Below are 27,234 nucleotides of genomic sequence, written 5' to 3' on the forward strand. Positions count from 1 at the left end.
GAGTAACTTCAACAGAATAAATAAGCACAGTAGGCCTAGGTAAATAAGTTATTTTTCATGGTGAAATATTTGACTTGGACCTTCTTCTGGGTAATAGGAAATTTCAGTTTGGCAATGTGTTTCTTAGATGGGGGTCTTAAACACTGCAGTTTTTGCAGAAATTGTTCAGATAATACAGCCAAAGGACGATATTTTTGTTTTTTTTTAAAAAAAAAGCCGAAGCAATGCAGAGGACCTGACTGTTACAATGTTTTAGATGATTTCAGGAGGCTCCTGGATCTGGTCTCTCAGGAAACTGTTTATTTTCTGGTTCACACAGGATGTAGGCAAAATTTACAGGTGTTGCCCCTGCCAGGAATATTTCTGAAGACATACAGAACTGCAGTGCGGGCACCTAGGAAACCTTCAGAATATCTAATGTTTTTTCAATGTGTTTTTAGGGCTATTCTGCTGCTGACTGCAGTTTATATCTTTGTCATAAAACCACCTAATTTAAAACATCTCTTTTAGTGCAACCGATGGTAGTTACCCTAACCTCCCCATGTAGTCAATAAAGAGAAAGACGTATCCTCAGGCAGTAATACAGAGCTAGAGTCTATATTACATATTTCGAATTACTGACTCAAGGTGCATTTCTGCCCCAGCTTTATAAGGAATCATGGTAGATTAATTTGCTGATATAAGGTACTTAAGTTGGGTGCCTGAAGGCAGGCTTTTAGTGCACACTCTTTGTATTTACCTAAATCTAGTAAATGTCTGCCTTCTGATTTCATATGAGACAACTCAGCATTTATATCCAATCTCACTTTTTCAACAAATTCAACAATGTAATAATACACAGATAGCAGTTAGATCTAAATAGTTTAAAATTCCATCTGCATGTTTCACAGATGAATATGCATTGGTGATACACAGCTTTTATCTACTTTAAAGCTGGGAAAGTGTCTTTGTTACTTTAAGGGAATAAATACTGCTCAGGAAAGAAGTCCAGATATTTGCAACATTTATATAAACACAACAGCAAAGCTGCCATAGTATCTTGAATATCTGTATGTGCATTCACTCTCAAGTTGGAAAGAATCAGTCACCCAAGTTTTCAAATGTAACAACTGCATGAATAAAAGGATGTACAATAAAGTCCATTGTGAAAATCACTAGTGAGACAGGAAAACATATGAATAAATGTTCTTCCATGAAGAAAAAAAATTTTAAATACATGACCACAAACAAATAGCAAGTATACATACTTGAATCCCAGCTCCCTCTGGTACTGTAATCTTCCACACACAATTCAGGTTGTTGTCATAAGGCTCAGGGTAACCAGGGGACAAAATTGTCCCTTTGCGCTTTGTTAGAATTCCACCACAAGGCACTGTAAGGAAATGCACAAGGCAAGAACGTAAGTATGAAAATTCAGAAATTAGAAAATTTATTATAAAAGCTTACAAAATGGTCAGCATATTATGGCTGAAAACATTTGTTGATTTATGCTACATGAAGAAAATCATATTCACCTCGGGAAAATATCTCAAACCACTTCTTTTAAATGACCAAAAAAAAACCCCAAAAAACCAATAAGGAAAAATAGAATTATATAAGTTTTCTACCTGGCAGAATCATGCTCATATTACCCTTATTTGCCAGATTTTTAACAAAGTGAAATCTATTCTGTTGTCTCCCACCAATCTTACAAAAAAAAAAAAAAAAAAAAAAAATTTTCAAAGGTTAAGAATGAAGTTTGAACAGTAGTGTATTGTATTAGTATAAAAGATACAGACCTGTAATAGAAAAGAGACATTCTTTCTTACTAACGATTCTTTGGTTTTGCCTGACTAATTAATGCACTAGTCAACTCCTTGACTGTTCTCTTTGCTGGTGCGAATTATCCCATTACATGCTGTTGATACATCATTGAGGAAATAAATGGCTAACAGCCTGCAAGGTTGCACTCACCATATCCATGGCTATGGATTTATAACAGTGTTGAACATGAAATAGGACAGAGGCATTCAGTACCATGATGTTTCTCTTCTGAATGCTCAGAAAAGAACATTGCAGCTTAATCTAGATACAAAGGTTTTGTTGGTTTTTAAGACTGATGAGATGGTTTATCAAAACCATTAAAAACTAATGTTTCACTTCTATGCAACACTACCAAGTTCTGTACAGATTTCATTAGGTAAAAATACAAGGATTTAGAAAATAGGTAGGAGAATGCAACTTATCTCAATACTGAATTCCATTGTTACATTTTATGTGGCATGTAATTAATAGAATCTGTTGGGAACTACCTGGATAAACTAAAGGTCAGTGTCACTTGAAGTGTTTAAATAATTACTTATAAAAGTATGAAGAGATAGAATGATTGATGTCTACTATCTGTAAGGAAATATTCAAGCATTCACTACAGTTTAGGAGATTCAATGTGGTGATGTCTACTGCTTAAATTATTTAACTGATTTAGTTCAATGTAATTTTCACCTCATCTATGTTTTATCACCTTTATCAGCACAGTGATTTTGACACATAAAGTGGCCTGTAACCCTTTATCAGTTTAACTTGCCTAGAGACAGATATTTTTCCACAGACTAAATCATGTACTAGAATATCAATAATATATTTTGATCAATGGTCAAAATAACTATTTGAACACTTTGTTGAGTTGTTGTTATATCTGACCAACAAAGGGAACACATTTCAAAAGAGTGAACAGTACATCTATACTAATTGTAGTCAAACAAATGAATTATAGCTATTCACTTCAGCTTCTTATTGATATAAAAATTGTTGTTCGATTCCTGTACTTGAAACAGTCTACAAAAACACTATTTGTGCATAATAGCTGGTTAGTCACATTTTATAAATATTGCCCAAGTTGGAGAAAATATTGTATTTTATTGAAAACCACTTAGACTCTACCATGCACAATTAACTGATTAGCACAGAAGATTCAAATCAGTCTAACAAAAAAATGTTCTATATTTTCCTTTCCTCTGTTCACCTAAACTCTGCTAATGTACTTCTTAAAGCTGGAGCCAATACCATAATGTTGGTTTTATTAATGGGTTAAGCTAATTTTTATAAAGGGATTTGTTCTCTGCCAAGAAAATTAAAGTAACTTTAACTCACATATACATTTACCCCTTTTGGGGGGGAACAGAGTGTATCACTTCTTCATCCTCAAAATGTACAATTTTTCAATGTTCTCAATTTTCATAAAATTAGTGTTTAATGCAGTCAATACGGCAACATAAGTTACATGCGGAAAATTTTGATGGCATTGCAAAAATGTATTAAAATTATAATAATTTGCAATTATTTTATAGACAACTGTTTTTCCATATAAAAACTCAAGCCAAACTAACAAAACTCGATATATAAATGTGCCTTATTTGCCCTTGACATTAATTCATGGCATAATGTACCCTTAGAATTTTACCTCTTTACTGTATTGATTTTCAGAACAATCACCAAATATTCAGATGGTGCAATTCATTTTTATAAATACCAATAGATGCACATTTGCACATTAATTTCACAGAATCACGGAATTTCAGAATTGCAGGGGTTGGAAGGGACCTCTGAAGATTGTCGAGTCCAACCCCCTGCCAGAGCAGGACCAAAACTAGGGCAGGACCCTCAGAAGTGCATCCAGATGGGTCTTGAAAGTCTCCAGAGAAGGAGACTCCAAAACCTCCCTCAGGAGCCTATTTCAGGGGTCTGCAGCCCTTACAGTAAAGAAATTCTTCCTCATGTTGAGGTGGAACTTCCTGTGTTCTATCCTGAATCCATTGCACCTTATCCTATCACAAGGCACAAGTGAGAAGAGGTTGTTCCTTTCTTCCTGATGCCCAGCCCTCACTTACTTATACACATTAATTAGATCCCCTCTCAGTCTTCTCTCCAGACTGAAAAGTCCCAGGTCTGTCAGCCTTTCTTCATAAGGAAGTGTTCCACTCCCTTAATCATCCTTGTAACCCTCCATTGTACTCTCAAGTAAATCCCTTCTTCAACTGGGGAGACCAGAACTGGATGCAATACTCCAGGTGAGCTCTCACTAATGCAATACTCCAGGTGAAGTCTCACTAAGGCAGAGTAGAGGGGGAAGAGAACCTTCCTGGGTCTACTGGACAGACTCTTCTTCTTAATACACCCCAGGATATCATTGGTCTTTTTGGCCACAAAGGCATATTGCTGTCCCATGGATAACTTGTTGTCCACCAGGAGTCCAAGGTCCTTCTACATGGGGCTGTTCTCTAGCAGATCACCTACAAACCTGTACTGGTGTATTCTGTTAATTCTTTTCCTGGTACAGGACACTGCACTTTTTCTTGTTGAACCTCATTAGGTTCCTTTTGGCCCAGCTCTCCAGTCTGTCCAAATCTTGCTGAATGACAGCACAGCCTTCTGGGGTGTCAGCCAGTCCTCCCAGTTTTGTGTCATCAGTAAACTTGCTAAGAAGACACTGTCCCATTATCAAGGTCATTGATAAAGACGTTGAACAAGACTAGACCCAGAACTGATCCTTAGGGGACTCCACTAGTTATAGATCTCCTACTGGACTCTGCACCACTGATCCCCACACTTTGGGCTCAATTGTAGCCAGTTCTTAATCCATCTTATTGTTCATCCTTTAGTCCCACATTTCCTGAGCTTGCTCATGAGGACTTTATGGGAGACTGTGTCAAAAGCCTTGCAAAGGTCAAGGCAGACGACATTCACTGTACTCCCTGCATCTACTCATTCAGTCACAACATCAAAGAAGGCTACCAGATTAGTCAAGCATGATTTCCCCTTGGCAAATCTGTGCTGACTACTTCTGATAACCTTCTATTTAAAATATTTAAAATACTAAATATTTAATAGCTATTTAAAATATTAAATTTAAGAATTTAAATTTGAAAAGTTTAATCTTGTATGAGTAGAACCAAAGTACATTTTCTGATCTGAAAACTGCTACTTTTTTCCTCACAAGAAGTGAAGTATTAGCATAACTATTTCTAAAGCTTTCAATATAGTAGTGCTCTTTCTAATAGCTTGCAAGATCTTGTTGAGATCTGCAAGGTGAGTCTTGCTAGTAGTCAGGGCACAAACTGGTATTTCTTATTTAGAGACAGACAAAGGCTGTCACTGATGTTAACATAAAAGAGGTTAACAAAAAAATTATAACAGTTAACAAAAAAATTATAACAGAAGAGTATGTTCATGAAACTTGTCAAATGTCTCAGCAAGGTTAGAATAGAAAGGGGAATACAGTTTTATCCTTGAATGAAGAAGAAAGTGAATAGAAGTAAGCAAGAATAAAATACTGGACAGGTGACAAAAGAACACATTCAGCTGGAGAGAATGGTCTACACTTTCAGCAGTAATTAGTGCTATTAAAAAGCCTTAAGAACTCACCAACACATGTAGGGAGTGAATCATTCCACTGTGCCAATGCATTTGGTACTGTATCACATCTAATTGCTGTTGACCCATGGAGGATATAGCCTGGATTGCACTCAAAGAGAACCAATGACCCAACTGCAAATTCATTTCCAATCCTTTTTCCAAATCTCGGTTCAGGCACAGAACTACACTGTGTTGCACTTGTTCTGGGAACAGCTGCAAACATACAGTTTAGATTTGGTGGAGAATACAGATTTTTGAACCTCAAATATTCCAAGTTATAGGAATTAACATTCAGTTATTTACCAATTAGAACATTTTCATGATTTCCAAATGAATAATCACATTAAGATTTGCATGCTCTTGATGTCTGAGTTACTGTTTATAAGAATAACACAGTACTGAGATCCTTGCCAAGATGAAAAAAAAACATGTAAAATCCAAACTGAAACCTTTCTAAAATGGCACTGGAAGGAAATACTAGTATAAAATATTCAGCTAACAAATTAATAATTAAGTGTCAGAAAGATATGTTTTTTATGGATTTCTGAATGTGCATTCTGACTGTCAGACCAAGATTTAAATTTAATGTAAGACTGAACTATAATTGCAAGTCGTGATGCACAGCTACTTCTGTGTTTGACCCACAAGAAGGCAAATAATATAAACCAACAAAAGTATCCTAAAACAGCAATATCACAGTTTCACCCACAGGTAGTAACACTTACAATTACTCATATTTAAATTGAGAAATACACCAATTTGAGCAGCCAAAGGAATCTAACATTAGTCAGCCAGATTAGCAAACAGAAACAGCTGCTTTGAATAACTGTTGTCATAAATATGGAGCCTCTCTTATGCTTCTTAAATATTTGATTTAAGCTTTAAAATATAGATAAAAGAATGACCTGAAAGATTTTTCAAAACATGCAGAAATAGAGAAACTTGCTATATTGTTAACAGGCTATTATCTTCCCTTACATTCTCAGTCTGTTGCTCTCTGATCATTTACAATTTCTGATGACAAGAATAAATGTACACATTTTTCTCACCTTGATACACAAAATGAAATCCTTTAGCTGTTACTGGTCCAACTGAAGTAAATCTAACTGTGATCTGGTTACCTGAGCTCAGTGGAAGGGATTCACCTACTCAAACAGAAGAAACACAAAGCTATCATAACAATTTTTTATGAAAAAACCCAACATTCAAAATATCTCAACATCTTTGCAGCTAGAAATAACCCTTCCAAAACCCTGTTCTGGTTCAGTAAACTTTGCAAGGTATAAGTGATTTCAGTATTTTATGTTGGTGGCATTATGTTGTTCTAGAAAATGGGGACTAAAATAATCTCAGGTATTACAAATATTTGGTTTTTCCTTTACCAAAAGGAAACAAAAAATTTGTTTTTTCCTCCCAAATCTCACTGTCTTTTAACTGAATCAGCATGCACAGAAGGCATACCATCTTACTTTGCTATTAATATATGCTTTTGAATATGTAATACTAATTTCAGATGCCAAGTAGATAAGTTATAAGGGCACAGAGTAAGAAGTCAAAAGACTTCACTATAATAGTTAAGTATCAGAAGAAAAAAAAAATCAAAAGAAAATAGATTCAATTTTACTTCATTTTATTCATTTATGCAGAATTTTGAGTGATTATGCTTTTTTTTTCAAAATCCAGATTTCATACGTTTGCCTGAATTTTATCAAAGGATATATGAGGAAAATGTTTTCCTATTTTTTTCTGACTACACTGTTTTCTAAGTTTGTAGGTAAATGTTTACTGACAGTTATAATAAAAGATACCTGAATGAGATCCAGAAAGAGAGGATAACAAAGATGACTGCAGAGTTGGGCCATCATATACTTCAACTACATCATGGAGTGATGTCTGGAAAAACACGAACTGGCCAAAAACCACTGATGAAGCAGAAAGCAGGAAAAGCAAGGGGCACCAGTGGCCAAAAAAAAAAAAAAAAAAAAAGGAGAAAGAAAAATAAACCAACATTAATATATTGTTTTTAAAACATTCAAATATAATTTGTTAATTACAAATTGTTTTTTTGATACAGTTCTATATGTACACAAGAAGCAACGAAGGTACACAAATCATACTTATCCTCATTAAAACATTCTATTAATAAAGGAAAAAAACCACTCGTCCTGCTGCTGAATATACTTCCAGATTTCCTGCTCTCCGACACCAAACATCATGCACCCAACCCAGATAAATTCTTAGTGCAGTACCCTCATTCATAATTCTAGGCATGTTGCTATATTGTGTTTAATTAATTAGTTGATTAATTAACTTTGTTGATAAGCCTCTGTAAGTTCCAGTTGCTTTGGAATGTTTTGCTTTTAAGGACATTAATATTCTGTGCATTTTTACTTTTGTGAAATTAATGAAAAACTGATTCAAAGAAATAAACAATTTTTGAAATACATATACTGAATCACTAAAATTATTACTTTTAAAGGCATGCTAGTGGGAGAGCTTAATGCAAGACTGTAATTTTTGCACTTACGTTCAAAGTTTTGTGCAGCACATTCACAGTGTTTGCACTTTCAATAGTGAAAATGAAAAAGAATTGTTTGGACTCATTATGCTGCCTAGTACCTACAGAATATTTACATCCTAATGTTTTCACCATTACTAGAGATGGAGAGGAAAATGGTTTAAGGAGTAGAATGGTAAAAAGGTAGAAGCATTTTGATTTTTTTAGCCATTGGAACATCTAAAATGAGAAACAGAACCAGTTTTGGTTCATTCTCCAGGTTAGCATTTTGGTGTAAATATTCAGCATGTTGCTAGTAGGTTATATTAATTTGCCATATGTTCTAGACAATTTTTATTTTGTTATAAAGAATAAAGCATGTACAATTTTCCCAACGTATACACCCTTAGAACATTAAAAACGGTATTTTTAACGTTTCAGGTCTTCACTGTTTCCTTCTTTTTACTGATTTAAAAAAAGAAAGTTCCACTTTGCCAACTCAAGATCCTGTCATGCCCTCTTTTTGGGAAAAAAAGTCATTGTTAAAAAAGAAAATATTTTGTTGAAGGGAAGGACTGGATATTTTATTTCTAAAATGTTCAAACAAATAATTTTAGAAGTAGTTTAGAACTACTTTTAACAGTGTCTGTAAGACACTTCTGAAGATTATTGTCCATTTTTAGGAGGAACCAAAAGTGAGGTTCTAAATTATCTCCATAATTTTTCCTCCAACCTCCAGAAATTAAAGAACGATGTCTTTTATTAGCTCTGCTGATTTTTAAGATGTTTGTCTGCATCCAAGTCTTCTCTTTAGCATTGCTAAAGATAACTAGCAAAATTAATCCAGCTAAATGGTTCTATGACATCTGTACTTTTATCAAATCTTATTTTCTTACTCAGTGAATTTCATTTTACCTTTGAGCCAAATAAAGTTACTCCCACTGCTATTTCCCATTATGAATTCAGTTGTAAACTATGTATGAAAAATTTAGACAAGAGCTGAAGCATAACTTCAAAGGCACACAAAAACATTATCAAAATCTGTATCCTGGGAAAAATGTAAAATGAGAATTGATAAGCTATATTTGTGTTTCGATGGGTTATTTTTAAAATATCTATACAAAAATTACAATGTCTAGTCCGCCAAATTCAAAGGTCTGTTTCAATATTTCATAAGTATTTCAAGATTGTTGCTGCATCCAGCCTTGTCTTCAGCACCATCTTGTCTGAGACTGCAACACTGCAGAAAGTGAACAAACTTGTGACTTAAAATCAATCATTCTGAAAAAAAAAAAAGATCCACATATCATTCGTGGTAACTGTTTTTTCACTATAGCTCTGTGTTTCTTAATAAAATAAAGGTAAAATCTGAGAAGGCAACCAGAAGTTATCATTTGCTTCAAGCCAAATATATTATGAAGAGATTTAAGGTGATCAGTATGGTTGAGACATTACTAAGCACTGACAAATGAAACAGCTTGCAGAAAGTGGTAAATAGTAAGCATCAGCAAGCTCAAGTAAGGGTTTTTGAGTCCATGCTTTTATCATTCAGTTTCAATGAATCAATCTGCTTCCTCAAGTCAAATACCATCAAATATGGTGCAACTAGTAGCAGAATCAGAATATAGGTCCTCTTCCCTCCTCTTTCTGTGCCAGGATAATTATTTTAATCAGGATTGTTATTTAAATCAGATTTGAAATATTATATCATGTCAGTGACTTATACTTGACCATCTAAGATAATGTCACAAAAAGGGAACTCCTGATTATTAGAAACAGTTCATTATTCCTATGTTTTCCATGAGTATTGACATGAGTCTATTCTGTTTATTTGATATTATTTTAAATGAATTTTCTTAAAAAAACCCAAAACACACCAAATATAGTTTGAAGATAATACCAAAATATCTGCTTCAAAATCAACAGACATTGATAAATTATAAATGTGAACATCCAGTATGATCTTCCCTTCACAAACTCACTAAAAATAACCACATAGTCCAGATAAGGATCAAATCATTTTAACTGAAGAATTTTTGGGGGGGTGATATAATGATGAATTAGTATTCTCTAAAGAATGACTCACTCTCAATCATCTGCCAACTATTATGAAAGACTAATAGCCATCAGTCTAAACTTGATGTCACAAATTATTCCTAAACTGATATTCATCTTGGCTTTCACTGCTTTGCACCAATGTTATTTTAAAATAAAAATTTCTCTGTATTTTGTGACGTAACATTTTTCTCAGATATTTAGATGTTTTTTATTTAACAAGGTATGCAAGGAAGCTTACTTACTCCTGTTCTCTCACAAGTTTTGTAGTTACAACACCAATTTAGATATTTCCTCAATGTAAATAAGATACATTTCTATGGTCTATACATTTCTACACTTCTCCATTTGTATGGGATTTTTTTGGGGTCAAAATTCCAAATAAACTGTGAAATTAATATTGTAATTAATTTAGGAAGTTGAAGGAATCCACTAATTCATAACTCATCAACACAAGTAATTTCCCTTTTAACCACTCAAGAACTAAACAAGGGATCTTACCATGCCTCTAAATATCTATAAATAGATGATTCTATTACCTTCATCACTATAACATCTACTTTAAACAAATTGGGAAGGCATCTAACGACAGATGGAACTGGCATGAAATAGCTGGTTGGTTAAAAATTTCATCAAGGAACTTTCATTTTAATTTTTGAAATGAGAAATAAACATGTAGAGTTCACTTCTGTCTCCTACTTTGCCTGTTTGAAAAATAGGAAAAAATATTGGTATAATATAAATAACATTAAATTACTGAAAGTATTCTTGGTATAATCCCTATCACAATAGCATAGAATAAATGAGATTAGAAATCTCCAGAGATCACCTAGTTCAGTCTCCTTGCTCAGAGAAGGTCATTTAGAGAAGATTTTTCAAGCCAGGGATGGAGATGCAGCAACACCTCTGAACAATCTGTTCCAGCTTTCCTTCTCTCTTATAGTAGAAGTTTTTCTCTTTCGTTTTAAGGAAATTTCATATTATTCAGTTTGTGCCATTTGCCCCTTGTTCTGACACTACAGGCAAGTCTAGTTCTGTCTCCTTTACTTCCTGGGTATTTATACACATTGATGAGATCCTCCTGTGCTTTCTCTTCTACAGGCTCAACAGTCCCAGCTTCCTCAGCCTCTCGTTGTCCATCTTTTGCTCCAGTCCTTTAATGATCTCAATCACCCTTCACTGGATTCCAGCATGCCCATGTCTCTCTTTTACTGGGGAGACCGGTACTGGATATACCACCTCAAATGCATCTCACCAGTGCTGAATAGAGGAGAAGGATCACATCCTTCGAACTGGTGGCAATGCTTTGCTGAATGAGTTACAGAAGGTTGGTGGCATTCTCCGATGTAAGGGCATGTTGCTGGTTCAAGTTCAAGCTGATGTCCATCAGGACTCCCAGAACTTTTTCTGAAAATGTGTTTTCCCTTTAGCTGGCCCTTGCTCTTTATCAGTATGCAGTTATTCCTTCGCTGCATGACCTTTCAAAGGTAGTTGACCACCTCAGACCTCATGGATGCATCCCACCAGGCCCCACCTAAATCAGGTTGCTCAAAGCCCCATCCAACCTGGCCTTCAACATTTCCAGGGAAGGGGCATCCACAACTTCACTGAACAACCTGTGACAATTTCTTCCCAGTATCTTACCCAAATCTACCCTCTTCCAGCTTCAAACCTCTCCCCCTTCCCCTATCATTACACACACTTGTGAAACAGTTTCTCCCCAGCTTTCCTGTAGCCTCTCTTCAGCTACTCTGACACTGCTATAAGGTCTCCCCAGAGCCTTCTGTTCACCAGGCTAAACTACCCCAATTGTCTCAGTCTGTCCATGGTGCTCCAGCCCTCTGATAAATAATCAAAATAAATTTTGACCAGCTCACATAAACAAATGGGAAGGTCTGATCTTGTGCTGTTCAGCAGAATACTTCAGTTTGACATAATAATAGCTGAGTACATTTTTTTTAATATCTCTCCTCTTACACTTGAAATGTTTGGTTGTCTGCCAGTTACTCTTAACACATTCAGTCTGCTCTGTATCTGCAACAGTAATCTTTAGTACTGTTGGATTTCTCTGTGATGGTTGACACTTTTTAGCATATGGTATAACAGGAAAAATATTAATTGTTTGTGAATACAAAGTGGAGTTCCTCCTAGCAGTATCCTGTTGGGTAAATCTCTATTCATGTCAAAGCAAATGCCAAAACATAACAGCTGCCTGGTGTTCCTGAACTTGGAAAAAGTAAAAATTAATTCAAACAGTGTAAGCTGCCAGTGTGCACTCATGGCCCAGAAGGCTGACTGCATCCTGGGCTGCATCAGAAGTATGGCCACCAGGGCAACGGAGGTGATTCTGCCCCTCACTTCTGCTCCTGTGAAATCCCACCTGGAATACTGCATACAGCTTTGGAGCCCCCAGCACAAGGAAGACAGACCTGTTGGAGATGGTCCACAGAAGGGCCACAAAGATGATCAAAGGGCTGGAGCACCTCTGGAATATGTTGCCTAAGGAGGTTGCTGATGCCCCCTACCTGGAAGTGTTTAGGACCACAACCTGATCTAATGGGGGTGCCCCTGCCCATGGAGAGGGGTTGGGCCTTGATGATCTTTAAGGTCCCTTCCAACCCTAGCCATTCTATGATAAGCTTCTTGGATGCATGGCAGAAAAGATGTCAAGATGACAAATGATGGGCTTAAGTGCAAACCACTAGGAGAGGCACCTTTACTGATATGAGTAAGGGTAGAGAACTGCCTATCAGCAACAGATGATTATTAGAAAGAGCAACTAGATCTGGATCTGCAACAGCACAATGGAAGAGAGACAACCATCAAAACAGTACAATTTATTTTAAATACTATGAAGATGATACTTTATTAATTATAGTGTATACTATTTGCAGTACCAATTAATACTACTACATAGCAACTGCTATGTAATGCACAGCCCCAAAAGAAACAGCACACTAGACTGCTTTCATTTCTCTGTATTGGCTTGCTTCAATTTGACTAAATTGAAAATCAAGCATCTGTTATTTTTATTTAAACAGGCAACATCAGTTTATTTAACCCTGCACACAAAAACTGTATCTTACCTTTCAGCCTACCTTTAAAGCCCTTAAGATTGATTGCGTACCTAAAATGTTGAATTTATCTCATTTTTCCTAAGCTACCTAAAAGTTAGATAGTTTGGGGAGCTTATTGATGTAGATTTTTCCTTAACTGGAATGAATTGTGCTCTTAAAGGCCCTATCTTTCTCCATTAACTACAGTGGGATCCTGGACAACTAGTTTAAACTAGATATTCAATTTTTGGATGACTGAAGCAAGCTGAAATGAACCTCATCCATAATGTTTTGACTGTACTGACACAATAGATTCTTCCTGTTTTCTTACAAAGCAATCTTTTAAAAACTTGACTATAAACTGAAGACCTGAAATTATATCTGACTAAATAAAAAGTAAATGTGTGTTAAATAAACACAATTGTTTTTAACTATGCGTAAACAGACATTTTATTACACGGGCCTGATCCCCTGGCTGTCCTGTACTTGCCATGTGAGTACTCTCAATATGAACCACTCCATAATTTTTCCAGGCACTGAGATCAGGCTGACAGGCCTGTAGTTCCCTGGATCATCCTTCCTGCCCTGCTTGTAGATGGGCATCACCTTGGCAAGCTTCCAGACACCTGGGACCTCCCCTGTTCATTAAGACTGTTGGTTGAGGATGGAGAGGATATTATTCAGATCCTCTGCAAGCTCCCTCAACACTCTCAGGTGGATTCCACCCAGCCCCACAGACTGTGAGGTGTGTCCAGGTAGTGTAGCAGATCCTTAACTGCTCCCTCCTGGATTACAGGGGGTGTGGTGTTATGCTGCTGTCTGATCTCATCTTCCATCTCAGGGGGCTGAATACCCTGGGAGTGTCTGGTCTGACTGATGAAGAAGGAGGCAAAGCAGAGAATAAATATTTCAGCCTTTTCCTCATCCTTGGTAGCAGTGCTTCCCCCTGCATCCAATAAGGGATAGAGATTCTCCCTGGCTCTCTTTTTGTTACTGATGTATTTGTAAAACCTTGTTTTGTTTTCCTTTATGGCAGTGGCCAGATTGAGTTCTAGCTGGGCGTTTGCCTTCCAAATTTTTCCTCTACATGACCTACTGCTGGAACCAAGAAAAAGAAAAATACTGATGCTTCGAAACATATTATGTTATAAAATTACACCATTTTCTTTTAGAATTGACATACAAAAAAGCATTAAAAGCTCTTCTAAACAAGGTAAGAAGTTGAATTTATCCTTTTTCTCAAGGCCATTCTCCCACACAAAGTTGTTTTAAAAAACTTGAAGCATTTATATTTATATGATCATTTATATGATTGTGATCCATTTTGTTATCACCTTTCTCTAAACCCCAACAGTACAATTACATCCCTAGTGATTAGAAAACTGAAGGAACCCTGACAAATACATTGATTTAAGAGGTTTTTAGGAGTATTCTTAGGTAGGAAAATATATTTTTTAATTTCTTAGTATATTTGGTGATAAAAGAACAAAAATTTTTTGTCATTATCATGTGGAAGTAGGTAGGATACCCTGAAAAAGGAAAGACAATGAGGTGGCACTCTTCTTTCTTGGGCTCAGCAGTAGTAGTCTACAGGTGATATGTTTTTTTTTTTATAGTACTCTGCCGTGGGTTTGTGAACAGGTTGAAGCAAAAAAAATTGAGGAGTGTGAAGGTAGCAACTGTTGACATTTATTTAATTCTGGAAAAGCTCTTTCTCAGGATAACAATATTCTGAGACCAGAATATTAATATATTCTGTGGTCATTTCTTTTGATCATTTTATGAACAAAAACGAGGGGAAGGAAGAAGTTAGAAGAAGCACAGCATAGGAGGCATTTGCCCTGCTACTACAAAAGTATTTTGAACTGTGTCTGTATCTGCGAAATATGAAGATCCTGATAATTTTGAACACAAGCAGAATTTTCCCATCCTGCTTCATTGCTTTCTTATACAATTCCTTATTTTCTTTTAGAAAACAAATCTGAATCACACTTGTATAGCACTTGACTGTCTCAGCTAAAGTTTTAAAAGAAAGAATATGCTAGTAAAATATCTGAATTTTGTTTATCGCTTATTTTTATATTATAGTCTCAGAACTGAATTAAAAACAAAACATGCCTGGAACTTTTTGTTTTCCTGTAGATTTTAAGAGTGTCCTATATAAAACAGAAGGAACATTGTTGGAAATGGCAGATTAATAAATATATTTTTTTATTGATGGTTCTTAGGACTCTAATCACAAAACCATTTATAAAATTATGCCTCCAAGGACAGAAACAACAGTTAACTGAGTCACACTCTACAGACCTCTTCAGTATAATTCTGGAGAGAGATGTTTTTTTGGTGTAAGAAAACTATTTTAAAAAAAAAAAAAAAGTGTAGTAAGGGAACACGAAATAGGTTAATGTAGTATTTAAACAAGGTGCCTAAATCTGGAGGCTGGTTCGCACACACACAATTTAATAAATTTGTGGTTAAGCCTCTCTCTCATGCTTTTGTACAGATGTCTTAAGCAATACACAAAATGAAGGAATAAACAATTTTGACTCCAGAATTTTAACTCTGACCTGGTGAGGCTGCATCTGGAATATTGTGTTCAGTTCTGGGCCCCTCACTTCAAGAAGGATCTGAACTGCTTGAAAGAGGCCAGCACAGACTGAACAAGATGATTAAGGGAGTGGAACATCTCCCTTGTGAGGAAAGACTGAGGGAGCTGGGTCTGTTCAGCTTGGAGTAGAGGAGAATGAGTGGTGACCTCATCAATGTTTATAAATATGTAAAGGGAGAGTGCCAGGAAGATGGAGCCAAACTTTTCTCAGGGGTGACTAATAACAGGACAAGGGGCAATGGCTATAAACTGGAGCATAGGGAGTTCCATATAAGTATTAGGAAGAATTTTTTTTCACTGTGAGGGTGACAGAGCCCTGGAAAAGGCTGCGCAGGGAGGTTCTGGGGTCTCCTTCTCTGTAGATATTCAAAGCCCACCTGGATGTGTTCCTGTGTGACTTCCTGTAGGTGACCCTGCTCTGGCAGGAGGGTTGGACTCGATTTTCGAGCTCCCTTCCAACCCCAAACTTTCTATGATAACAACAACAGTAATAATAATAACAATAATAACAATAATAATAATAATAACAACAAAACCAATCTAATGTTATTTTATTTGAGCTACAATTAAGAAAAAAGTCTTATTAGCATACTAGATATAAGTCAAGCTATTTTATTAATTAAGTAATAAGGGTTCTAGATTTAATGGAAAAGTTACTCTGTAAAAGCTGTTCGGTTCTTCAATCACCTCTCATCTAATTTAAAGCTACTAATTAAAAGTACAATCGCTTTCTGAGCCGTATAATTATTTAGTATTATCCTAGTGGTAAATGTTATTGTTTAGATCAGATGATTCATCAGTTCATTCATCTGAGACAAATTATCACTTCGGCTTACTGAATGCTGTAGATGAAATTAATACTTGAATATTTTTTTCTTGTTATTAGTAGGCAAAACCAAACCAACTCCCAGTGGAAAATAAGAAATCAAGAAACACTGAAAAATTCCTTCATATTAATTATCAAAAGGCATATACAGAAAGACTTTGAAAGAAAATAATTAAAATATGTCCATCATTTGATAGCTGCAGACAGAAGAAACAGGATTTCATCAATATGTTCCCTAAAGTAGATCTAAACTATGTAGGGAAAGTTTCCAAGTGAAATGTATCAAAACCTGAAAGAGAAATTTTGTGTTTGTGGGAAAACCAATCCTTGGTAACTGTAAGCTAGTAATAAGCACAAAAGTGATACAGAATGCATCACAAATATAAGAACATTATTATTGAGGTTGTTATTTTCTTATTGAAATTACCATACTATTGTAATTTTAATTAATAGATGCTATGATAATTAATTGTAATAATAATTTAAAGCCGTATACATTAAGATATTTTTGATTCTCTTTATTCATGTTATTTGCTCTGTATTTATCAAAGTGGTATGACTGAAACTGCTTTAATTCTCAGTCACTAATGGTAATTGTCTTTATCTACAGTCATCATATTAGAATACTTTGTATCTTATCTGAGAATTTTACCAAACATTTTCATACATACTTATTATTCAAATTAACAATACTAAAAGTTCAACCCATAAACAGAATTAGGTCACTTTCATTTTTGAGGTTCAGTATTACCATCACACCACTCCTTTGGTCTGTATTTTCAAGTGCACATCCTATTTCAGTTCAGAATCTGACCTTTTAAACAGCCATGAAAATAATTAAATGTTAAAATTTAGCTATCTCCTTCACCAATGAGATGAAAAGACAACTTATTCTTCTTGAATCCAACATAAAGATGCTACATCTTTGCATAAGCTAAGAGTTCTCAGACCTAGTTTTGGACAGTATGACACTAAATGAAAACATTAGAGAAATCCGATTGAAAATTTCATTGATATTATGATATGGGTTGCAATTACATTAATTATTTCAGTTAGTCACACCTCTCCAAGAAAAACCCAACATAAAACCAAAACTGAAAGGGGATATTTTAAGCTTCCAAAAGTCCAAATGCAATCACCCAAACTATCTAATAAACCTAGTGATGTATACATGCAGGACATCCATGGTATAGTGACAGGAAAAAAGGAAGCAAACCCACTAAAATTATAGGAAAAGTGAAATATTGCATGTGCTCAAGTATAGATTGTGATTCTATTGAAACACTAAGAATATTTGCACATAACAAATAAGCCCAGACCCAAAAATGTTTCATATCTGTAAACTTCATAACTATGACACTATCTTTGAAACAGAAGTTTGTCAAGTGAAAGGAAAGAAAATTCCCCCAAAACAAAACTAAAAAAAAAAAAAGGAAAGAGAAAAAAAGAAAAGCTTTATTACAGTACTACAAGACACTTGTATTCCTCTTCCACACTAACAGACCAATCCTGACTGATCTGATTTCAACAGGATGATCAATAAGATCACCCAAGAGGAATCTGTAATAGTCTATCAGCAGTCCTGGCTAATCAGGATGGTCACAGCAGACTGAAAATGGGCAAATGTGACACCCCTGTACAAGAAGGGTTGGGATGAGGGTCTGGGATACTATGGGCCTGTCAGTCTGATCTTGGTGGAGGTTATGGAACAGATTATCTTTAGCATCCATCACACAGAACATGCAGAAAAAAAAAGGTGATCAGGCCCAGACAGCACAGGTTTATGAAAGGAAACTAACTGCTTTAACTAACCTGATCTCCTTCAATAACTCACTCAATGAATGACAGAAAAGCTGTGGATGTTGTCTTTCTGGACTTTAGGAAAGCCTTTGACACTGTCTGCATAACAGTATCCTGGAGAAACAGGCTGCTTGCTCATGGCTTGGATGGGCTTATTCTTTGCCAGGTAAAAGACACAGACTGGATGGCTGAGACCAAAGAGTTGTGGTGAACAGAAGTAAATCTGTGCAGCAGTCGGTCACAGGCAGTGTTCCCCAGGGCTCAATACTGGGGCCAGTTGTCTTTAGTACTTTTATCAATGATCTGGATGAGGGGCACCCTCAGTAAGTATGCAGGTGGCACCAAGTTGGGAGGGAGTGTCAATCTCCTTGAAAATAGGAAGGCTCTACAGAGGGATCTGGACAAGGCCAAATCAATGAGCCAGGGTCAATTGTCTGAGGTTCAACAAGGTCAAGTGCTGAGTCCTGCACTTGGGTCACAACAAGCTCAGGCCATGCTGGATATGAGCCAACAGTGTGCATAGGTGGCAAAGTAGACCAACAGCATCCTGGCTTGTATCAGAAATAGTACGCCTGAAGGATTAGGGAAGTGATTGCTCTCTGTACTCAGCACTGGTGGGGCCACACCAGAGTAGTGTGTTCAGTTCTGGGTGCCTCAGTACAAGAAGGATACTGAGGTTCTGAAGCATGTCCAAAGAAGAGCAACAAAACTGGTGAAGGGTCTAGAGCACGTCTTACAAGAAGTGCAAAGTGCTTTTAAAATTCTAAACTCTTACAGAAAGGGTCTTTATTTTGACACAAAATGTGTGCAGAAGTCTGACTTCCAAGTTTGCTTTTTCCCTTGGAAGATTTAATCACATTTTCCTGAAATTTATTGATGTTAACAGAGTGGATGCAATTCATCTCTATACCAAGTTTAACTACAATATTTCTTTTACATGACTACAAATAAATAATTGAATACAAACAGCAAACAGCCAGAACTCCCCAACCTTTCTTCAATAAAATAGATTGCTCAGGGATTCTGTTTTAAGCATATGAAATAATCTCCTGTTTCTGCAGTCAGGACTGCAATTGGAAGAAACACAAAGCAAATTGTAGTGAGGATTGTAAATACTTTTTAATTTGCTTTTTAAACAAAGGTAATTACAGGGAAATCACTGAGAGAAATCCTGGATCTTTGAAGATTTTATCTGTATACACAGTGGTGAACACAAACATCTGAGTCAATGCAGATAAGTTTACCTGAGAGAGGAATGGTTTCTATCTGAAAATATAATGGACAGAAAAGGGTGAGAAGCAGGCATTTTAACTACATGAGCAGGGCCTAAGACTGAAAAGTTTTACAATTAAAAACTTTGGTAAAATGATTTTTTGCAGTTCCTTGATCATAGCCTGATCCTAACAAACTCCTTTCCCTGATACACAGCAGAATACCTCAAGATGGAAACTTGGCAATGGTCACAATGACTCCTTCTGGAATCCCTTCTGGATTCCCTGGCCAGGTTTCTGTTTCCTACTGTCAAACAGTGAAAACTTATGTATAAGGGAGTAGGCACTTGCAGATTCCTCAGTTGTTCTGTTGTATCAGAAATACTATGGCCTGAAGGATTAGGGAAGTGATTGCTCTCTGTACTCAGCACTGGTGGGGCCACACCAGAGCAGTGTGTTCAGTTCTGGATGCCTAGGGAGACTTCCCTATTGATTTCTGCAACTACAATGGTGTGAAAATGCAGGAAAAAAGAAGGAAAAAAGCCCAATGACCTTCATCTACTGATTAATGGAAATATATTTAACTTTTAAAACTTTAACGTGATTTATGATAATTATGAGCAACTAAATAACGATGACTCTCCGTTGCTTTTACGAAGCTAGGAAAACTTATTTCCAGAACTTAACACCTGATTTATATGGCCATATCCACCAATCCTAGTAGGAGAATAACGTTTGCTTAGATTAAGTCTACACTGGTTTGAGGGGCTGATATTTTCATTTTTCCATAATTTTGTACAGCCCATTAGTTAAAGAACTATATGAATAGATACAAAACTAATATTTCTAGAATTTTTTTCCATCACAAAAGACTGATGTAACCACTTTCCCTTGATTATTTTTGATCTGCAATTCCTAGGAATGAAAATCAGAAGCATACATTTCCACTGCCTATCTAACCCTTGAAGAGTCAAGGCTCTTCAGGGAGAGACTGCCCTCTGCCTGGCTTCACATGTAGCTAAGTGAATTCTGAGGTGGACAGTGACCTAGTTCCAAGATGAGGAATGAGGAAGGCTCCTGTCTGGTGCAGATGTTTGTTGGCAGGATGCTCCTGAGGAAGCAGATTTTCATTCATAGACATTAGAAGTAAAAATGACACCTTCAGTATGAATATAACTTTACGTTAAAAGGAGGTAGTAAATGGCAATGCAATCTTTTGATATTGTGCTGTTTAAGTACTCCAGTACTGTTCTGAGAAGTGAACCTAAGAAAAAAGTAGAATTTTCTAAAAAACCTGCCACCACTCAATCTCCTTTTCATGATAGTAGCGTATTGGGAAGGATGTGAAAAGTGTAATATAGTCTGCCCTCTATCATTTGGAATCAGGAATCCAGATTCATATCAGTTATTTTAATAACACCCTTTTCTGTGAACAAGCTTTGCTAATTAAATATTTGAAGCAGCTGGAGCCACACTGCTCAGAAAAAGAGAAAAAATATATTTAGAACTCTCATCAATTCATTGGCATTATAGTTAAATTATTTTACTTATTGTGAAGCCATGAATTTCTTCACAGAACACAGATGTGGGCTTATCATCATTCCACTTTATTAAGCTATTAAAAAGACAGCTATAGCTGTTGCTGTATCTTTACAGTCAAACTAAATAACTTATACTATTTAGTGGTCTGTACTAAATTGACCATTACTATATTAAAAGACATCATTAGTACTTGAGCCAAAACTAATCATTTATATTGAAAAAATCTAAAAGCAGCATTGAAAAATATTACTTCAAATCATGTTAAGCAACTAAAAAAATAAATATCTTCAAAATTTAATTGAAAAATAGATTGAATAGTTTGATCTCCTTTAAAAGTCATCCTATGGTGACTTTTTATTGGCATCTGCTCACTTGGCAAGCATATTAAGCACAGAACCAATGACTACAATAGTCCCCAGCTGTGAGTTTGCATATACAAAACCTGCCAGTCCTTCCTCTCATAAACCTAGGACATTCACAGATAAGTGGAAAGTGCTGTGAAATGACCTTCTTGCACTTCTTTAAATTATATAGTCATAATCTGAATGACAGAAACTTGGCCTTGGATTAGAAAAGTAACCCAGAATGCTACGTCTGTTCTTGCAAAATCTTAAACCTGCAATCTCAGGCTACTCTATAGAGAGCAGGTAGTAATTCCTGCTTAATTAACAGTACGATAAAAGACATTTTCACTACCTACCAGGTATCTTCAATATACAATATATTATTAGTAGCCTATTTATGTACTAATTAAGTAGTTAGCACTAATTTTCTGTGTTTGAAATGTAACAAAAAAAAAAATCTTTTGCATGACCTTGGTAAAGCCTGCAAAATATTCAAGGAAATAAATTTGTACATCAAAGGGAAAATAATTTTTTAGCTTGCATATTTGACCTATAATTAATTATAATTATTAGAAAATTATAATTAATTTCATACTGAAATTTGAAAATATTTCTTTTAAGAAGCACTTTAAGATGTAATTACGATATATTCTTGGAAAGAAAATACTTCATACTTGCTTAAAAAAAAACCCCAACAAACCACAACAGTAATTTTTCCCAAATATACCTATCTTATATTTTATTTTTCCAGATGACAACATAAATCAATTATGTATAAATGGTGTAGACAGGTACAGGTCACAGTTTCCTGTTCTTATAGATCTATTCTTATAGAATACCCAACATAATGAAGTCCCCCACCTGAAATTCTTCTTGAGTATTGAGTATCTACCAACATTCAAACGTATTATTGTCTAAAGAATATTATTGTCTAAAGCTTAATAAGAAGACAGATTTTGTTCACCTCCAATATTAGATTTAGATTTAAGGATGAGAAATCACCAAGTTAAGATTGAATTTGAATCATCCAAACTCAAGACCCTAAATAGATGCTGAGACCTATTGTCACGGTTTAACACTGGCCCGGCAATTAAACCGATGGCAGATGCTCTCTATTAATCTCTCTCTCCTCCACCATAAGAAAGGAGAGAGAATAAGGGAGAGAGACTTACGAGTTGGAGACTAAACTACACAAGTTTAATAAAACAGTAATGATAAATAGGGAAAATTGCTAAATATATATATATACATATATACAAGAAAATGGATACCACATTCCTCCCCCCTTTCCCTCAATAGCTCTCACATCAACCAAGGCTGCAGGGCAGCCCTGTGAAAGTCCAGGGCTTGCTCCTGGAGTTGGCAGCAATCGGAAAGTGGAGGCAGGAACACAGGCAGGCAAATGGACAGGATCCTTCCAGAATGCTGGGTGGAGGAAGGGAAGCGGGAAAGGCAGGAAGGGCAGGCCAACAGAAGCTTCTGCTGGTGGCCTTTTATAGCATTACAGGTAAGACCAATCAGCTGATAAGGGGGTGGTGCCCAGCACTTCTGCTGGTGATCTCAGGTGAGGCCAATCAGCTGGTAAGGGTGTGGCTCAGCCCTCGTGATCCCTCAAATTATACTGAGGATGACGTATATGGGATGGAACACTCTGTTTGAGAAACTTGCTGTTAATTTCAGCAAGTGCAACTACCTACAAGAGACTTAGCAAAAAGCAAGTACAAGACAGAAAATCACCTGTATCCTGGCCCAAACCAGGACACCTATGTAAAATTGCTAGCCTTACCATGTACTCACAAGATAAAATCATGAAACTATGTGTGTGCAATGTTACTATTGGATGGATGTAGATTACATTAGCAGCAGTGTTTGTGAATTCATTTAACCCCTGGCATCTGCCAGAACAAATATAATACAATGAAGCTATGACGTTTATTTAACATTACAGAGAATATATCTCTTACCAAAAACTGCAGATAAATGTTTTAGAGGGGATGAATCATGCCATGGGAATATGTCTCTATCTGCTTAGAGCAAGTATCTGAATGGCTTAGACTTAGACTAGATATCTAACTTCCACAATTAGTTACTGAACTAACCAAGAGGAAATGTATCCCACCAACGGGTTAAATTACATTTATACACTCCCATTTGCTTTGCATGGAAGCCTAAAACATACATGCACATAAATCAGCAATGAGTAAGGGCAGAACTTCGAGGCAAGATATATTCAAAGAAATAGAGAATCCCCACTAGCATTTTACAGATTAAAAACCAAATCAAATCACTGTATCTGACTCATAATGTCCAGAACTTACACTTTTGGATTACGATTTTTTTTTTTTTTTTTTTTAGCATTAAGGTTATTATGTACATATTTTGTATAGAAGATAGACTTCTAAGTTCTCTTATTTTTCTGGTTCACCATCTATACATTCTTTTCTTGCTAAACTGCATACATTACAATAAGGCAGATCCTACCAAGTTTTATTGCATTTATTATATAGCTATATAATCTTCTTACTTTATCACAGGTTAGCCCACAGGAAATTTTCAAATCAAAATAATATTCTGGCAATGACCTAAATGAACAAAAATTGAGCCTCTAAACTAATGTTGCAACTGTTTCCTTTCCATAGTAATATTACATTAAAAAAGAGAAAACAAAAAAACAAACAAACAAAAAAAACAAACAAAAGAACACTTTGCTACTTAAGGAACATTTGTATGCCTGATCAAATTTTAATTTAATTACGTTTACAATCTCTGGGGTGAAAAACTTTTCTGTCTGTGTGTGTGTCAGATACTCTTAGCCCAATGAATTCTCAGTTCTGGCCAGTTTCTAAACTCTATCACAGATGACACTGCTGTTTATGTACTTACGAATGAAGTTTAGTTACTTTGCTGGAAAAAATTGCAGGAGAAGACTTCCATACATTTTCTAATGCTGAGTTCTCAAAGCTCAGTTTTAAGAATTTACTAAAAATCCTTCTAGTTTTCAGATGCTAGTACAAGATCCTTATAAAATCATGCCTTAAAGGGAGGTTGGTAAAAAGAAAAAATTACAACAGGGCAACAGGGTTGAAAGAACGTCAAGACAAAAGGTGAAGGGACATGAACTTTCTGTCATCTACTGGTTTTACTCATACAGTAAATACTTCTATTGTTAATAATAAATATTTGTACATTCTTAGTACTGCATGATATTCACTCTATACTTCCAAGAACTGACAAAATAAGTCAGAAAACTAAAGTACCATACTCCTAATCTAACTAATGGTTGTGCTCAGCTTAACTGAATTTCTTTAAATTTCTTGATTTAAAAAGGATTAATCTTTTTGAAGTATTTTTAGTTTTTATATGAAGTGTCCTGTGTCCTTTTTTCTGTCTCCATGTCAAATCCTCCTAAATACATATGTAAAAATTAGAAGAGTTTTTCTTAAAAATATATTTTTATGATTATGTGGGAAAAAAATTAAAAATCTAAAAATAAATAATGGTCACTTTTTGTGGAAGCTGTGGTTTTGAAGGCATTCTCTGCTTGAGAACAAAAGTTGGTCTTACTTACTATTTATAAAATACATGGTATAAAATGGATCATTGTACCTTTCTACTTAAATTAGTGTCTTGAGCCTTCACAAACTTGAGCATACAAGCATATGGAATAACCACTGTAGCCATTTGCTGAGAAGAAATGCTTGGATAATGCTGTCCCACTGACTTTGAAGAGAGGGTATTAAGAGAAGGTAGGAAACAGAATAAGATTTCTGCCTATAGTAGCATTTTGATGTTTCAGATAAGCCTCTAGCATCTCTACTTCCCATTCAGAAAAGTACTGCATAATACAATAATTGCTTAGTTCATGGACAAAAATACTGAAGTATGAAAATATTCAGCCAGATGTTTCCATACATTTTAATTTAACACAGAGTTAAATTCTCCACACTTTAAAAACATCAATCCATTCATGCCTGCCACATTTCCTAAAGGGAAGTAAGATGTATGCAGCAGTCACGATGGATTCAAGTTATTAACAACAAATGTTTAACACACTTCAGTGTTATCATAAATAACATTTGGTTCTTGTTCCCTCTTGATATGAAGTTGTCATTTGGGATATTCTGATACTTATGATCTGTCTTTGTCTATCATTTTCTCTTTCCAAATGTAAACTTAGTTTGAAATCAACTCAAATAGTCCTGAAATAACTCCAGTGTGACATGGCTTTTAAGCTGCCTTAACAATTGTAGGTGCCATGAGATAAAAGAAAACACATGTTTACAACATTGCCCTGTGCATGTCTTCATTGGAACTTCACTAATAAATAATTATAGTAATAACGATAATAATTAATCCCAAACCCCTGCTGCTTGGCTCTAGTTGTTCTTTCCATTCCTTATTCACAATGATTCAGGGCTACCTCGTAACACAGAACCTCAAGAAAAGACAGGAAAAGCTTAAAATGGTAATGTTTTATGACAGAAAGGAACCCATGAATACAATACAAGTTCTTCAGGAATTGAAGAGTATAATGTTTTTTAACTTCCTTGTGTATAGTAAAGAAACTGTCTCTACCTTCATTGGCAAAATTCTAAGAAATCCTGTTCCAAAATGTCATATTTATCAATAAACAATGTGTAATTTTTAATAGTGTATCTTTCTGTAAATATAAAGCAAGGGTACAGTTCATGGAAAACAGTAATTATCTCAATTATATACAAGTATTTTAGCATCTTTGGATGAAAAAAGAGCTGTTATTTAAATTTCATATTTTAGATAACCTCTGAGAATTGATACTTAATTCTCTGATAGCATAGCTCAGAAACCACTCCTATATACCTGACAGTGTATGTTCAATCTATATTTTTGCTCTAACAAAAAGGAAAGCTATTTTTGGGGGCAAATTGATGTAAGATTTACTTTACTGTTAAAAAATATCAACTTAAATAATTGGATAAGTTACACCATTATGCAGAGTAGAGCACACAAATTAAGTCATGGGCATCAGAATAACAAAATAAAATCTTAGCTTTCTACATTTTAACTGTAGCCAGTGCTGCATTTCAGTGTTGAACAGTTAATGATCCTACAGCATTTCAAAATATCAGAGGGAGAGTGTCAAAGAAGATGAGTCTTCCATGTTTACAAAAGATTTTGCTTATGGCATACTGTGTGCTTTTGTGAATCATTTATCTTCTAGCTTAAACCTGTCATGGTATGAAATATTGCAACTGTGATTCTGCATGACAGAATAATGGAACAGTGAAAAAAAAAGGCCATAATAAAATGACTTTTCCACAGAATTTTGGGCTTGAGAACTTGAAATGCTGCACATGAAATAGCTTTTCTTTTCACTCCATCAAAAACTAATTCAGGCCAATGAGTTCCTTTCTACGCAATGAATATGCTATTACACTGTTTGTGTTTTTTTCTCTATTGACTTAGGTTTAGCTTTTTAAAAAAAAACTGTTCTCTGTTGTAAGACCTCATATGCTGTACTGGATACCAAAACTGTTCCTGAAGAGGTTCCATTCAGTGAATATTTGAATTTTATATTTAACATTCTTTCTTTATTTCCAGAAACCACAAAATTACACTTCTATCCATAATGTCAAAGATATGTAGTACAGTACATTAATATTTTAAATTCTTTATTGTAGTAGTTTTAACTCTTTACATGTTGACATCTACATCATAAAATAAGAAGTATTAGATCTGATGGAAATGAGAGGACACAACCTTTCCAGTTTATCTAGAATGGACTAGCTAGGTCAAAAGCGTATGCTTGAAACACCTACAATGAAATTTAGAATGGTGCAAATGTGATTTTTTTTTTTTTTTTTTTTCCTGAATGTTTGGAAGATTAAGTAGAGATTACCATACCTTAGGAGACAAAACTTTAAA

The 27,234-nt window shown here is 35.3% G+C and overlaps 1 protein-coding gene across 2 annotated transcripts in view; it reads right to left on the reverse strand.

Annotated features, from left to right (window-relative positions):
• CSMD3 (CUB and Sushi multiple domains 3) overlaps positions 1–27,234 on the reverse strand; it is a 544,465-nt gene that overhangs the window by 106,890 nt on the left and 410,341 nt on the right. For both annotated transcript variants that reach the window (XM_071738231.1, XM_071738232.1), the window contains 4 exons: positions 7,200–7,313; positions 6,441–6,536; positions 5,401–5,604; positions 1,248–1,372 (listed from right to left, as the gene is read on the reverse strand). In XM_071738231.1, coding sequence (XP_071594332.1) covers positions 1,248–1,372; positions 5,401–5,604; positions 6,441–6,536; positions 7,200–7,313 — 539 coding nt within the window. The remainder of the gene's footprint in view (positions 1–1,247; positions 1,373–5,400; positions 5,605–6,440; positions 6,537–7,199; positions 7,314–27,234) is intronic.

The sequence above is a fragment of the Heliangelus exortis genome, chromosome 2 (assembly GCF_036169615.1).
Source record: "Heliangelus exortis chromosome 2, bHelExo1.hap1, whole genome shotgun sequence".
NCBI classification, from domain to species: Eukaryota; Metazoa; Chordata; class Aves; order Apodiformes; family Trochilidae; genus Heliangelus; species Heliangelus exortis.